Source organism: Triticum aestivum, chromosome 7B (genome assembly GCF_018294505.1).
Source record: "Triticum aestivum cultivar Chinese Spring chromosome 7B, IWGSC CS RefSeq v2.1, whole genome shotgun sequence".
Classification (NCBI taxonomy): domain Eukaryota; kingdom Viridiplantae; phylum Streptophyta; class Magnoliopsida; order Poales; family Poaceae; genus Triticum; species Triticum aestivum.
In genome coordinates this window covers 393,290,088-393,305,355 of record NC_057813.1, presented here as the reverse complement: position 1 = coordinate 393,305,355, position 15,268 = coordinate 393,290,088, and the positions used below count along the sequence as shown (strand labels likewise).

General features: G+C 48.3%; 1 protein-coding gene across 2 annotated transcripts; it reads right to left on the bottom strand.

Annotated features, from left to right (window-relative positions):
* Nucleotides 1-546: 546 nt before the first annotated feature.
* Nucleotides 547-10,573, bottom strand: LOC123163162 (uncharacterized). 2 transcript variants are annotated; one of them, XM_044580917.1, is made up of 2 exons: nt 4,095-4,935; nt 547-1,872 (listed from the first exon to the last, which is right to left on the bottom strand). In XM_044580917.1, the coding sequence occupies exons 1-2, from the start codon at nt 4,933-4,935 to the stop codon at nt 1,718-1,720; spliced, it is 996 nt and encodes a 331-aa protein (XP_044436852.1). In that variant the 3' UTR covers nt 547-1,717. The 2 variants fall into 2 exon arrangements, with proteins under 2 accessions (XP_044436852.1, XP_044436854.1); XM_044580919.1 differs by lacking the exon at nt 4,095-4,935 and adding an exon at nt 9,526-10,573 and having other exon boundaries at nt 552-1,872.
* Between the last annotated feature and the right edge of the window lie 4,695 nt (nt 10,574-15,268).

Below are 15,268 nucleotides of genomic sequence, written 5' to 3'. Positions count from 1 at the left end.
GGCGCTCCGTCCCTCCTCTTTGCCATAGGAACCTCACCGGCCACCGCCACACGCACCTCCCCGTCGTCTCCTCCTCCCCCTACCTCGTCTCCTACGACGCCGACATCGGCAAGTACGCCGCTGGTGCCGTCCTTCCGCCGAGTCTGCGACTCCTCTCATGCCTTCTCCTCCGATGCAGCAGACCCGCCGCCCACCACCTTCTCCTCCAACCCTACCCCTTCTCCTCCGACGATCGGCAACTACGCCGCCGGCGCCATCCGCCCCTTGAGTCCCGCGAGGACTCTCCTGCTTCCTCACACGAGACTCTGATGTAGGAGCCCCGCCGCACACGACCTCTCCTTCCTCCTCGCCGAGCTCCACGTACCGGCAGCCAGGCAACCAAGCCTTCTTACCTCCCCTGCTCACGGCCTCCCTCTAATGTGTCTTGCTGCCGCCAGCTTCCCCCATGCCGCCAACCTCCCCCAATACCCCTTCCCCTGACATGGGTGTTCCCAATCTTAGTTCAAAATTCAGATCGTCATGTACACCGCCCCAATTCTCCCAGCTTCTTCATCCCTCTCCCTTCCTGTGTCTTTCTTTCTGTCCATCACGCTCTGTGTCTGATGCCCTGCTCGCTCGCTGTCACCCGTGCCGCGTGGTGGCCACTACCGCTGCCAGTACTACTAGCTCACCGTCAATGAATCGCGGAAGCCGCAACCTCTTCAAGCGTGCTCGTTCGCCGTACTTGCGACTGTCTGGAGGCCGCACACCCTGCGGGCATGCCCACTGCCCACCTGCCATCACCAGACCGCATGGAGGTCACACCCCATGTCGGCGCTCTCGCTCCAGAGCTGCACCGGATCCTCAGGAGCGCAATGCCACCATGTCGACAAACATGTGGACAGTACGTCGTGCTCTGCTCTGATTTGCTTCCATCCGAGCGCATTTCCACCTCCTCTGTCTTACTCCTGCTGATGCTTAACTGAGTCCTTGATGAGTTAGTTCATACTTCATAATTAAGTGAACTGCAGCTCGTGGTTGTAGATGAATGTGTGCACGAGACAAGAATCTTGGATTCTAATTTTATCCATGATGTTTGGACTTCTTGTACGTTTTGAAACTTTGTCTGTTATGTATGGGTTCTCTAAAGTACGTCATCTCCCTGAACATGAGCAGCATGTACTTTTTAGTGCTTACTTCAAACAGTTAGTATACAGATAAGTTCAGAAATTAGTTAGTGACAATAATCAAACCACTTGGCCGATAAGTGTTGAGGCGTGTACCATCGTTGTAGTTACCATGCTGAGAGTAAAGCATGAAGTTGGTAAGGATGGTGCTGGTTTATTCGTTATAGATAATCTAATTGTATCATGTATCCATAGCATCATTTATATATATTAATCATCGTTTTGTCTTCAAGTAGAGCACGATCTGCATACTACTGTTTTTAGCAAGGGGTACTTTGGTCCAAATATTGCAGCCGAAACTGCTTCACACACGATAAACTTTTGGACGATCTGTGCACGATTAAAGAATCCACCGGCCGTTGCTCTGCCGTGAACAAGATTGCACGGCTGGATTCAATCGTCGGCTGCAAATCGTCCAAATAATGTCGTCTGGATAGCACTGCTCTATTGCAGCTGGCGTCAGATGGATCAGAGGTAATGCAAGGAACACATTTATGCCAAATTTAAGTATAAATACTTTTGCAGGATCGACAACGATCTTAGTAAAACACTCATGGATCAGGAGCAAGCTTTAGTAGTATGGCATGATGTTGGAGCCTTTTGTCTAGACCTTTTGAACCAAGGACGGTAGATGACGCACTTTCAGATATTCTTGCTCGAATGTTTTGTGCTTGCATTGTTCCTCTGTAGTACTGAAAGATCCAATCTAAGACAAAGAAGCAAGAAATGCACTTAGGAGAAAGAAGACTTGAGCTGTGACTCTTGCCAGCAAGAATGCATAGATGGAAAGAAGTGTCTATTTTGGTTCTTGATTATTGTAACATGGCTCATTAAGCTGCTACATATCTGTTGAATTGGGTGTCATTTTGGAACTAATGTTTGTCGCTGTAATGTACAATGTATGGTCGAAAACTAATTACTGGTTTTGTTTTGTTTAAAGATATAGTATTTGATTGATCTGTGTGTTACTTTTGTTATGTTCCGTGTGAATCCAAGGATCTCAAAATGTCTTGTGCTTTCATCCTATATTGTTAGAAAATAATCACCTTCCACTCTTTAATTGACACTACATCACCCTAGCTTATTTAAGCACCACAAAGTATGTGCCGTTGTTCCATTTGCAATCAAGCGTGTAAATTTACTAATTTGCCTCATAGCAGCGGTAGGGCCTCAACTTAAGAGGATACTTTACAGCATGTTGACTATTGAAACTATTCACTTTATTTTCACAACATCACAGTCATATCTGTAACATTATATACTATACAGAATTAGTCCATAGTGGCCCTCAACTTCTTGTTGCAAAAATTATCAAGAATATTGTCCAAGTTCTAAGTAACTACACTACTGATCTACAGTACATGTACACGGTGTCCAGTTTTGTCTTGGACATTTTGATTTAGAGAGAGCTCACCAGATTACTTTTTGCCATTGCATTTAAGAGCATATGTGATTTTTATGTTTTTAACCATATGAATTCAAATTGTCACCGTGGTAAAGGGGGACAAAACAAATTAGGTGTCTAAAAGGCTAAGGTGGAAAATGCTAGGGAGGAAAAGAAACCGAGGCTAGAAATAATATGTGTTTGTGTTTAGGGGTTCAAAGAAAGTGGCATCTAAAAAGTGAAACCCACGTTGTCACTTAATGTGTCACCATTCTTCAGCTCTAAACATCCATGGATGAGATTCATCAAAGTTGGAGGAAGTGATGGAGGGGCTAGAGGAAGAGTTGGTGACCGGAGAGAACAAATGTGAGGGAATGGAAGAGGAGATAAACAAATTAAGAGAAACAGAACCCAACGAGTATGTGGTAGGGATTCCACAAAATGCAATGATTTTTTTGTAATATATTCATATACATCTATTTTATTCCATAGCAACACACGGGCAAATTACTAGTAATTCATAAAAGGACTGCACTGAGAAGATAACGCAGCAGACTAGCGCATATGGCTGAAGTTGCATTGACTGAAGAAAAATAATGCTCGAACTTTCTGTGCTCAGGGAACCCATTCTCTGCATGCTCTGAAATAGATGTGCATCCATTGTTGCAAGATAGGAATACTGTAGTACAAGAGCCGTACTAATAGAACATGCACATAGTGTCGAAAGCCTGTTTACTTTCATGTAATGGCTGCTTAGTGAAACAACAATCTTCATTGCACTGTCTCACAGACCACAAGCACCATAATTGACCTCGGAGGATCCTTATGCAATTTTCAAGGAGATTGGAACACCGTCGCCATGCATTGCCAATGTGTAAGCTGATTGCAGTATGACCACTTCTTTTGAATCCCTTCCGACATGAATTGTTCCAGTGCATTGACACAAATAGGATAGGTTGCCCAAAAGTACAGGGTGGGTAGCAAAACTGCAACTCGGTATTTTGCACATAATTGAAGTGCTCCTCCACGGGAATCAGGTCACAACAGTGGACAACCATGAGAGAGGTAATAGGATTAACCGATTGGCTCGGAATAAGAATATCTATTGGCACCATACGGATCCTGCAAACAACATTCAGAAAAATACTGGGCACCTGCTCTACCCTTGGCAAATATCCTGAGAATGTTGAGAAAGAATTCAGGACAACAGATAAATAATTCAGCAGCCAAGAAGGTTTCAGCTCCTTTTCTAGTTGGCAACACATTGCTTGGGGTATTTGTGGACTTCTGCTGATGAAGTAATCAAACCAACAAGGTACTTCAGTGTTGCTGCTCAAAGGTTTTAGGCAGCCCCTATGCTTCAGTATCACAAGCGGTCGGCGCACCAAAAGATCACCAACTTGCTTAGAACTATACGCGGAATTATCAACGTGAAATCTGGGTAAACCAGTCTTTCCGAGTGTGAAATCACTGCATCCTCTAGCAAGTAATCTTCATCTCACATGTAACATGAGGCAGCAGAGTTTCATGATTCAGAGTCATACCTTCATGAGAGCAAGAAAACGATGGCCACGGAGTGGGTCGAATCTCATTCCCCTTTGCACTATGATGCACCAGAAATGACGGCCATGGTGTCGGCCGTATTGGCTGCCCTTTGTGCCTTGTGGGCGGCGAGACGTCCATGTCATGCTTCCGGAATAGCTTGTTCATGAAGGAGGAGACGCCTGGGAGGATGGCAAGCTCAATGGCGACGCCTGGAGTGGCCTCCACGAGTTCGTACTCATCCGTCCCGGCAACATCGGCGCGACAGTTGCTGATTGTGGAATAATTTGGGAATGCATCCTGGACGTGGTGCGGCGGGCTGATGCTGGCCTTCACGGGGATGTTGAGGCCGTCGAGCTTGCCGTAGTGACCACAGGTGGCTACCTTGGTGGTCGCCATGGTCTTGCAGAGGTCGACCGCGAGCTCGGGGCCGAGTGCTGTTGTAGTGTTGCGTACCTCCGTTGCGACGGTGGCGGCGTCATGGACTTCGTCGGCGTTGTCGATGGCGTCGACCTGGGTCGAGCAATCCGTCGAACAGGTGACAGGCACCATCGGAATGCATATCGGAGTTGCATCATGGGCGACCGTGGGGATCTCCTGGGCCTTGGTGGTGGAGTAGTAGATGCCAGAGACAGGTTCGGACGCCTCAGTAGTGGTCTCGAGCGCCGAGGTCGGCGCTGGTGGACCGTGGACGACGGCGGTGTGGGAGGACCTCTTCTCCAGGTCTGGCCGCCAGGTGACGACCAGTGCGTCCACTTTCTCGATGAGGGACCTGGTGGCGTCGGTGTAGGCGTCGAGCATGGTGTCGATCCGCTCGAGATACGCCTGCATCCATGGATCCATGGCTACCCGATGCCGACGAGCTTGGCGAAACGCGTAGGGAAGGAGTGGTGGCTGGTCTCTGATACCAGATGTAAGAGAGGTGATGGTAGCTAGCTTGTATAGATCGATCTCTCTCACAAGTAGCAATACAGAGTAGTGATTACAGAGGAATTACACAATGGAGGAGAAGAACAAAGGAAGCTTGCAACAGGGGAAAGAAGGTAGGAGGAAAGAGTCGTCGTCGGTTCGTCCGTGATCCACTGGATACCCTCTCCTTCTGTACACCACGCTTAAGTAGCTGCACCGAGGGCCAAGTCCATGGGCTGGTCCAAGGGGCAACCCCTGTACGTGTACAGGCTAGGAGGCTCCTAACATCCCTCCCTCCTTGAAATCCGGCTTGACCCCAAGCCGGTGCCACCGAAAATCGCCCGGGTCCCATTGCACTCGATGGTCCTTGACTGGCTCAAAGTCGTAGCGGCAGCTGAAGGCAGAGATGGCTTTAACAACATGGGAGTAGTAGTCATGGACGATTGCGATCCCACCGAAGGAACTGTCGAGGAAGTAGTCATTGTTGAAGTCAATGTAGTACTTGTGGTCGATGGAGCTTTGCGCGAAGCGGGCTGCGACAGCGATGACACCCCTCCCTCCTTGAGAATGTTCTTGAGTTAGACCCGACATCCTCAGATTTCAATCCAGTCAACTCTTTAACTGAACTAGCAGTTTCACACACTAGTGAATTACTCCTGAATCTGAGCATCTCCACACGACCATTCCCCTTAAATTCATCTTCACTCAGAAAATCCATACCACTAACATGCTCATAATCTGATTTGCCCCCTGCATTTTGTCACACCCAGAAATATGACAGCACGCTCCAGTACACAATGCTCATATAATTCATAAGAGGACTGCACTGAGAAGATAACGCAGCAGACTAGCACATATGGCTGAAGTTGCATTGACTGAAGAAAAATAATGCTCGAACTTTCTGTGCTCAGGGAACCCATTCTCTGCATGCTCTGAAATAGATGTGCATCCATTGTCGCAAGATAGGTGTAGTACAAGAGCCGTACTAATAGAACATGCACATAGTGTCGAAAGCCTGTTTACCATCATGTAATGGCTGCTTAGTGAAACAACAATCTTCATTGTACTCTCTCACAAACCACAAGCACCATAATAGACCTCGGAGGATCATTATGCAATTTTCAAGGAGATTGGAACACCGTCGCCATGCATTGCCAATGAGTAAGCTGATTGCAGTATGACCACTTCTTTTGAATCCCTTCCGACATGAATTGTTCCAGTGCATTGACACAAATAGGATAAGCTGCCCAAAAGTACAGGGTGGGTGCTCCACTGAAGCAATAGGAAAAACATAGCTGCCCAACACCTCTCCCGCAATGCCAAATTCCTTGCAATGTATAGCAACCTGCAGCGCAATCTCATCGAACATAATTTCTGCTAGGCGGTCGTCAATACATTGTAGACTGATCAACAAGATATCCAAGCACTCAATTCCCTCGGAACCATTTTGACTTAACCGTTTATCAGTATATGTTCTTCCAGCCAGTGAATAGCAAAACTGCAACTCGGTATTTTGCACACAATTGAAGTGCTCCTCCACGGGAATCAGGTCACATCAGTGGACAACCATGAGAGAGGTAATAGGGTTAACCGGTTGGCTCAGAATAAGAATATCTATTGGCACCATACGGATCCTGCAAACAACCTTCAGAAAAATATTGGGCACCTGCTCTACCCTTGGCAAATATCCTGAGAATGTTGAGAAAGAATTCAGGACAACAGATAAATAATTCAGCAGCCAAGAAGGTTTCAGCTCCTTTTCTAGTTGGCAATACATTGCCTGGGGTATTGTGGACTTCTGCTGATGAAGTAATCAAACCAACAAGGTACTTCAGTGTTGCTGCTCAAAGGTTTTAGGCAGCCCCTATGCTTAAGTCTCACAAGCGGTCGGCGCACCAAAAGATCACCAACTTGCTTAGAACTATACGCGGAATTATCAACGTGAAATCTGGGTAAACCAGTCTTTCCGAGTGTGAAATCACTACATCCTCTAGCAAGTAATTTCTTCATCACACATGTAACATGAGGCAGCAGAGTTTCATGATTCAGAGTCATACCTTCATGAGAGCAAGAAAACGATGGCCACGGAGTGGGTCGAATCTCATTCCCCTTTGCAGTATGATGCACCAGAAATGACGGCCATGGTGTCGGCCGTATTGGCAGCCCTTTGTGCCTTGCGGGCGGCGAGACGTCCATGTCATGCTTCCGGAATAGCTTGTTCATGAAGGAGGAGACGCCTGGGAGGATGGCAAGCTCAATGGTGACGTCTGCAGTGGCCTCCACGAGTGCGTACTCATCCGTCCCGGCAACATCGGCGCGGGAGTTGCTGATTGTGGAATAATTTGGAAATGCATCCTGGACGTGGGGCGGCGGGCTGATGCTGGCCTTCACGGGGATGTTGAGGCCGTCGAACTTGCCGTAGTGACCACAGGTGGCTACCTTGGTGGTCGCCATGGTGTTGCAGAGGTCGACCGCAAGCTCGGGGCCGAGTGCAGTTGTAGTGTTGTGAAGCTCCATTGCGACGGTGGTGGCGTCATGGACTTCGTCGGCGCTCTCGATGGCGTCGACCTGGGTCGAGCAATCCGTCGAACAGGTGACAGGCACCATCGGAATGCATATCGGAGTTGCATCATGGGCGACCGTGGGGTTCTCCTGCGCCTTGGTGGTAGAGTAGTAGATGTTAGGGACGGGTTCGGATGCCTCAGTAGTGGTCTCGAGCGCCGAGGTCGGCGCTGGTGGACCGTGGACGACGGTGGTGTGGGAGGACCTCTTCTCCAGGTCTGGCCGCCAGGCGACGACCAGGGCATCCACTTTCTCGGTGAGGGACCTGGTGGCGTCGATGTAGGCGTCGAGCATGGTGTCGATCCGCTCGAGATACGCCTGCATCCATGGATCCATGGCTGCCCGATGCCGACGAGCTTGGCGAAACGCATAGGGAAGGAGTGGTGGCTGGTCTCTGATACCAGATGTAAGAGAGGTGATGGTAGCTAGCTTGTATAGATCGATCTCTCTCACGAGTAGCAATATAGAGTAGTGATTACAGAGGAATTACACAATGGAGGAGAAGAACAGAGGAAGCTTGCAACAGGGGGAAGAAGGTAGGAGGAAAGAGCCGTCGTCGGTTCGTTCGTGATCCACTGGATACCCTCTCCTTCTGTACACCACGCTTAAGTAGCTGCACCGAGGGCCAAGTCCATGGGCTGGTCCAAGGGGCAGCCCTTGTACGTGTACAGGCTAGGAGGCTCCTAACATCCCTCCCTCCTTGAAATCCGGCTTGACCCCAAGCCGGTGCCACCGAAAATCGCCCGGGTCCCATTGCACTCGATGGTCCTTGACTGGCTCAAAGTCGTAGCGGCAGCTAAAGGCAGAGATGGCTTTAACAACATGGGAGTAGTAGTTATGGACGATTGCGATCCCACCGAAGGAACTGTCGAGGAAGTAGTCATTGTTAAAGTCAATGTAGTACTTGTGGTCGATGGAGCTTTGCGCGAAGCGGGCTGCGACAGCGATGACACCCCTCCCTCCTTGAGAATGTTATTGAGTTAGACCCGACATCCTCAGATTTCAATCCAGTCAACCCTTTAACTGAACTAGCAGTTTCACACACTAGTGAATTACTCTTGTACGTGTAAGCTGATTGCAGTATGACCACTTCTTTTGAATCCCTTCCGACATGAATTGTTCCAGTGCATTGACACAAATAGGATAAGCTGCCCAAAAGTACAGGGTGGGTGCTCCACTGAAGCAACAGGAGAAACATAGCTGTTCAACACCTCTCCTGCAATGCCAAATTCCTTGCAATGTGTAGCAAGCTGCAGCGCAATCTCATCGAACATAATTTCTGCTAGGCGGTCGTCAATACACTGTAGACTGATCAACAAGATATCCAAGCACTCAATTCCCTCGGAACCTTTTTGACTTAACCATTTATCAGTATATGTTCTTCCAGCTAGTAAATAGGAAAACTGCAACTCGGTATTTTGCACACAATTGAAGTGCTCCTCCACGGGAATCAGGCCACAACAGTGGACAACCATGAGAGAGGTAATAGGATTAACCGATTGCTCAGAATAAGAATATCTATTGGCACCATACGGATCCTGGAAACAACCTTCAGAAAAATACTGGGCACCTGCTCTACCCTTGGCAAATATCTTGAGAATGTTGAGAAAGAATTCAGGACAACAGATAAATAATTCAGCAGCCAAGAAGGTTTCAGCTCATTTACTAGTTGGCAATGCATTGCCTGGGATATTTGTGGACTTCTGCTGATGAAGTGATCACACCAACAAGGTACTTCAGTCTTGCTGCTCAAAGGTTTTAGGCAGCCCCTATGCTTCAGTATCACAAGCGGTCGGTGCACCAAAAGATCACCAACTTGCTTAGAACTATACGCGGAATTATCAACGTGAAATCTGGGTAAACCAGTCTTTCCGAGTGTGAAATCAGTGCATCCTCTAGCAAGTAATTTCTTCATCACACATGTAACATGAGGCAGCAGAGTTTCATGATTCAGAGTCATACCTTCATGAGAGCAAGAAAACGATAGCCACGGAGTGGGTCGAATCTCGTTCCCCTTTGCACTATGATGCACCAAAAATGACGGCCATGGTGTCGGCCGTATTGGCAGCCCTTTGTGCCTTGTGGGCGGCGAGACGTCCATGTCATGCTTCCAGAATAGTTTGTTCATGAAGGAGGAGACGCCTGGGAGGATGGCAAGCTCAATGGCGACGTCTGGAGTGGCCTCCACGAGTGCGTACTCGTCCGTCCCGGCAACATCGGCACGACAATTGCTGATTGTGGAATTTGGGAATGCATCCTGGACGTGGGGCGGCGGGCTGATGCTGGCCTTCACGGGGATGTTGAGGCCGTCGAACTTGCCATAGTGACCACAGGTGTTGCAGAGGTCGACCGCGAGCTCGGGGCCGAGTGCGGTTGTAGTGTTGCGAACCTCTGTTGCGACGCTGGCGGCGTCATGGACTTCGTCGGCGCTGTCGATGGCGTCGATCTGGGTCGGGCAATCCGTCGAACAGGTGACAGGCACCATCGGAATGCATATCGGAGTTGCATCATGGGCGACCGTGGGGATCTCCTGGGCCTTGGTGGTGGAGTAGTAGATGTTAGGGACGGGTTCAGACGCCTCAGTAGTGGTCTCGAGCGCCGAGGTCGGCGCCGGTGGACCGTGGACGACGGCGGTGTGGGAGGACCTCTTCTCCAGGTCTGGCCGCCAGACGACGACCAGAGCGTCCACTTTCTCGGTGAGGGACCTGGTGGCGTCTGTGTAGGCATCGAGCATGGTGTCGATCCGCTCGAGATACGCCTGCATCCATGGATCCATGGCTGCCCGATGCCGACGAGCTTGGCGAAACGCATAGGGAAGGAGTGGTGGCTGGTCTCTGATACCAGATGTAAGAGAGGTGATGGTAGCTAGCTTGTATAGATCGATCTCTCTCACGAGTAGCAATATAGAGTAGTGATTACAGAGGAATTACACAATGGATGAGAAGAACAGAGGAAGCTTGCAACAGGGGGAAGAAGGTAGGAGGAAAGAGCCGTCGTCGGTTCGTTCGTGATCCACTGGATACCCTCTCCTTCTGTACACCATGCTTAAGTAGCTGCACCGAGGGCCAAGTCCATGGGCTGGTCCAAGGGGCAGCCTCTGTACGTGTACATGCTAGGAGGATCCTAACATCCAACGTATTGCAGCTGGTCTAATTAGAGTGAGCTTCCTAAGGCGTGTTTGGTTGCCGTGTGCTACAGTACCCGCATTGCATAAATTTCTCCATCCAACCTGGCTATGCAAATGCAGCCTCAAATGCACCATATGCATGTTGTTTGGTTGCCTGCATGCCCTCTTACCTGCATGGGCTGAACCACACTGCCTGGTGTTTGGTTGCCTGCATGTTAGTCCACAAACCCAAGGCATGGTGTTTTATTATATGCAAGGCCTGATGTGTGGTAATCTATTTGGCTAGTTGGTGAGGTTACCACCACACTTTGGCATCACACATCATAAGCACAACAGAGTATAAACAGAGCATCAACTAGCATAATTCAGATATAAGCAGTACCACAGATATAACATTTCAACGCATAAACCATAAACAGTTCAAAGCAGACTCGATAGTAATTAAAAAGAAGGTGCCCCGGCCCTACTCCTTGGCGGCGAAGGCTTCGTTGTGCTTCCCGCACTTGTTGATGACCTCAATGCTATCGTCGTCGAAGATGATGACCTTGAGGGTGTCGGGAGTGAGGAGCTTGAACATCACCATGTAGCCGATGTTGATCTGATGAACGGCTGCGTAGGTGGCCCAACCCTGATCTAGGGTCACCCTGCCGTTCATCAGCTTGACCGTTACCTTCCAGGAGCAGTCGGTGTTCTTCCTGAGCTTGAACTCCGTCGGCACCGCGACGAAGTGCTTGGTGAAGTCCAGGGGCATGGGGATGCACTCAAGCTTCGGTGCAAGGATGACCTTGCGGAAGTGAGTTGGGTCATCCTCTTGATGGTAGTGGCCGTAGTTGCGGCACTTGTTGCTAGGGGCTCCTCCATGCCCTCGTCGTCGCCACCCTCACGCGTTTTCGGGTCTTCCTCGGTGGTGGGCGGTAGCTCAACCTCGTCAGGCATTGGGTGAAGGGGCTGCTTGCCCTTGCTATCAACGGCCGAGAGTACCTCCGTGCCCATCTCATTGCTATCCTCGATCTGCACACAAGTCATGGAATCAGGCATTGCACAGAGTTCATGGCTAATTCAAGAGCTTGTAGTTAAAACGACATGACTGTCACTCTTCTCCTCCTCTCCACCCCCTATATTTACTCACCCTACCCACCACTATTTACCCACCCCCTCTCTTCTCTCACTGTCAACCTTCCTCCTCCCTATCGCCATGAGCTCTAGCTCCAGCTCCAACGGCAACCCCTTCCCTTGGGGTATTGGCTGGAGGGCCTTCTTTCTCGGGTGGACGGCTGGTGATCGGACCAAGTTCGAGAACACCATGGAGGTGTGCTCGAACTTCGGCTCCATGCTGGACATGCAGAACGAATCCAATGTCGTGCTCATGAAGGCCACTAAAGATGAGCTGAAGACACTGATTCCTGACCCAGCGAAGGGTGCGATGGCAGTTGACATCATTTGCTGGGCCATGAATCAGGCCGTCTCCGACGACCCTAAACAGAGGAAGAAGTGGTGCAAGTACAAGACCTACTGGGCTCCTAATGACCGCCGTGCCGCAGTGTACTGGGGACGGGTATCGCGCCGTCGGCGGTCATTGGCGGGGAGTCTAAGGAGGAGGAAGAAGAGGCGGTTAGGGCACCGAAGCCAGTCCGTCCTACTTGGCAGACCGACCTCGACTCCGCCGAGGATGACCCGCCGGACCGCACGGCGATGAATAAGAAGATGAAGGCCAGCGGCTCGACCAGCCGCTCCGCACGCCGGTGACGGCCGCCACGGTCAGCCGGTGTCCGTTCTGTACCCCCTTTCCCCCTATTCCCCTATCCCCCAATCGCGAAATCTACCGATCTTGCATGTATGAACTGCTATGTATGAACTCGTATGAACTGCTATGAACTAGTATGAATTACCCCTATGCTTAGCTACCTCTGTTCCCCATTCTCGTCCGCCGTGGATCAAATCTATCGCCGTGGATCGAATCAAGTGTTCATGTCGAAGAGAGAGAAGTGCTTACCACCATTGATGGAGTCTGGTGGTCTTCTTCCTCTGCTCTGATCCGCCGTCGCTGGTGATGGAGTCCGGTGGTCTTCTTCCTCTGTTCCAATCCGCCGCCGCCGGTGAGAGTTGGAAGAGTGGGGAAGAGTGGGGAGAGGGAGCGGTGAGGGGCGGTGAGGCTAATAACTGCCGGTGCTTCGGGAAGCAACGCGGCTTCTCGAGCGTGGCCGCGCGCGTGCAGCCGCGCCCGCCCACGTGCACCGCTCGGGCCTGTCCCTAGAGAAACTGCCGATTCGTGCGTTTTCAGTGAGCCAGGCCCTGAGATGCTTTAAGAAGCATGCGATGTAGGCCCAATAATGTATGCAGGCTACCAAACAGGCCGAATCCTTCACGCGCGGGCCTGGTTGGATCTTATGCGGGCAACCAAACACGCCCTTAGTTATCCTCTCGGGGAGGGTCGCTGCAAAACCTGCTAGCTGAGATTCTTAGAAGCTGCGGCCCGAGATTGCTTGTTTTGAATGTGGAATGCCAGGCGCCATATCAGCTTGCAAGGGAATGAAGCTTCATGCTCTTCCACTTTTTTTATTGATGAATTCCTGTCAAAGAAGTCGCTGCAGCATTTGCAAAAATAGAATCTGGCTTCATTGAAATTCCTTGTTTAAAAAATAGAATCTGGCTTCATTGAAGTTCCCTTGTTTAAAAATCTACTCCCTCCGTTTCATAATGTAACATATTTTTTTGACTATTGTAGTATCAAAAAAAGTCTTACATTATGGAACGGAGGGGTAGCACATTATGTATGTTTCACAAATATCATAATTCGTTAACTAATTTGACCTCTGATCCTTTTTGTATAAATCGGGGTGCATCAAAGCCAAGGCTTCTCGCCTTTCCTTTGACGGCTCCTATGCACCTGCCTAGAAACCAACCTCCGATATTAAGAGATTTGCCCTGGCTATAGTTCAAATTATAATTTACGAGGGCCTCCATCGCGCATTCCTTCCATTCTTTGGTTGGTTTTCCAGGGCCTAACTTGAGTGGGGGATTTTTTCAACTAGAGCTACGATCTTAAGCCAGTTCTTCAAATTAGATCATGAAATCAGAGGCCTTTCACAAAGAGAGAACAGGTTGTACGAAAGGGGGCTAAGTTTTTATTACCACTGTTATTCTTTGAACCACCATGATTGAAAATGAATAGACTGAAAGTTTCTCGCAAAAAAATAAAGGTGTGGGATGCCAAAATGCATTGATAGGATAGTGTCCGCCTTAGAGAGGCAACCGCGAAAGCGAGAGTCAACGAAGTAGAAGAGAGAACGTCGCTTGAGTATGAAGAGATGGGTGAGAATGCAATGCCCCGAAAACCCGAGGGTTTCTTTTCTTCTAAAATCTAGCATATTGATGCAACATCGATGTATATTATCATAAGATTTTATATCAAAATTCAAAACACTGCTCGAGATACAAAGGTGATTAATTAGACATCAATGTGACAAGGGGTCAAATCTAAAGGAGAGAAGTGCATATTACACCCCTTAACTCTAGACCTAGTCTAATATACACCCCCAAGTTCAATACCGTCTAGTTTACACCCCCTAACTCTCAAAACCGGCCAAAATTCAACCTCGCCTCCATATTGACCAGTTTTGACACAGTTGACCAGATTTGACCCGTTGACTGGCTGAACAATAACTAAAATAATCAAAAAATAATTTTGTTTGTCGATGGGTGAACAGTAAATTTAAAAAAGTTGGAAATAAAATTCAACAAACATTTTTGATTTTTTACCGGCTGAATAGTAAATTCAAAAAAATACTAAATTTTTCAAAAAAAACGGAATTATTTTTGCATGGATGATTTTCAATGCGTGATGTCCGCGCCGATTTTTCAGCTTGTTTGGATATTTGAGTGGTCTCTCAACAAAAAAGATTGTCCCGAACAGTATGTATTGTTAACTGTTTCACAGACGTCACATTTGTCTTTTTTTGTTTTTTATTATTTTTCTGAATCTACTGTTCACCAAACAAAATAAAAAATAAAAAAACAAATTTATTTTTTGAATTTTTTATTTATATCCTTGTGAATTTACTGTTCACTCGGTTAAACATGTTTTCTTTAAATTTTTTATTCCTTTTAAATTTACTGTTCACCCAGTCAACAGGTCAAAACCGGTCAACAGGGAGGGGAGGGTTGAATTCTAGCTGGTTTTGAGAGTTGTGGGGTGTAAACTAGATGATATTGGAGTTGGGGGTGTAAATTAGACTAGGGCTAGAGTTGAGGGGTGTACTATTTATTGTCAAATTTGTCATTTTGTTTTTTGAGCTATGTTTTGAATTTTAGTTTGAGTTTTTGAGACAACATACACTATTTTAAAATTTTAATTTGAAATTTTATGACAACATACATTTATTTTGTGTAAATGTGCTATTTTATTTAAAAAAGTTCTGAACATTTAAAATATGTCGGGGAGTTCGATGCATCGGTAGCATCACAAGGTGGATCCTGACTAGGCATGGGGTGCGGCGTTCTGAATTTTTTTAAGCTCGTTACACTTGGTCGCCGCACCTGGATCGATATCATCCTCTGACATACCATTATCCTCATCAA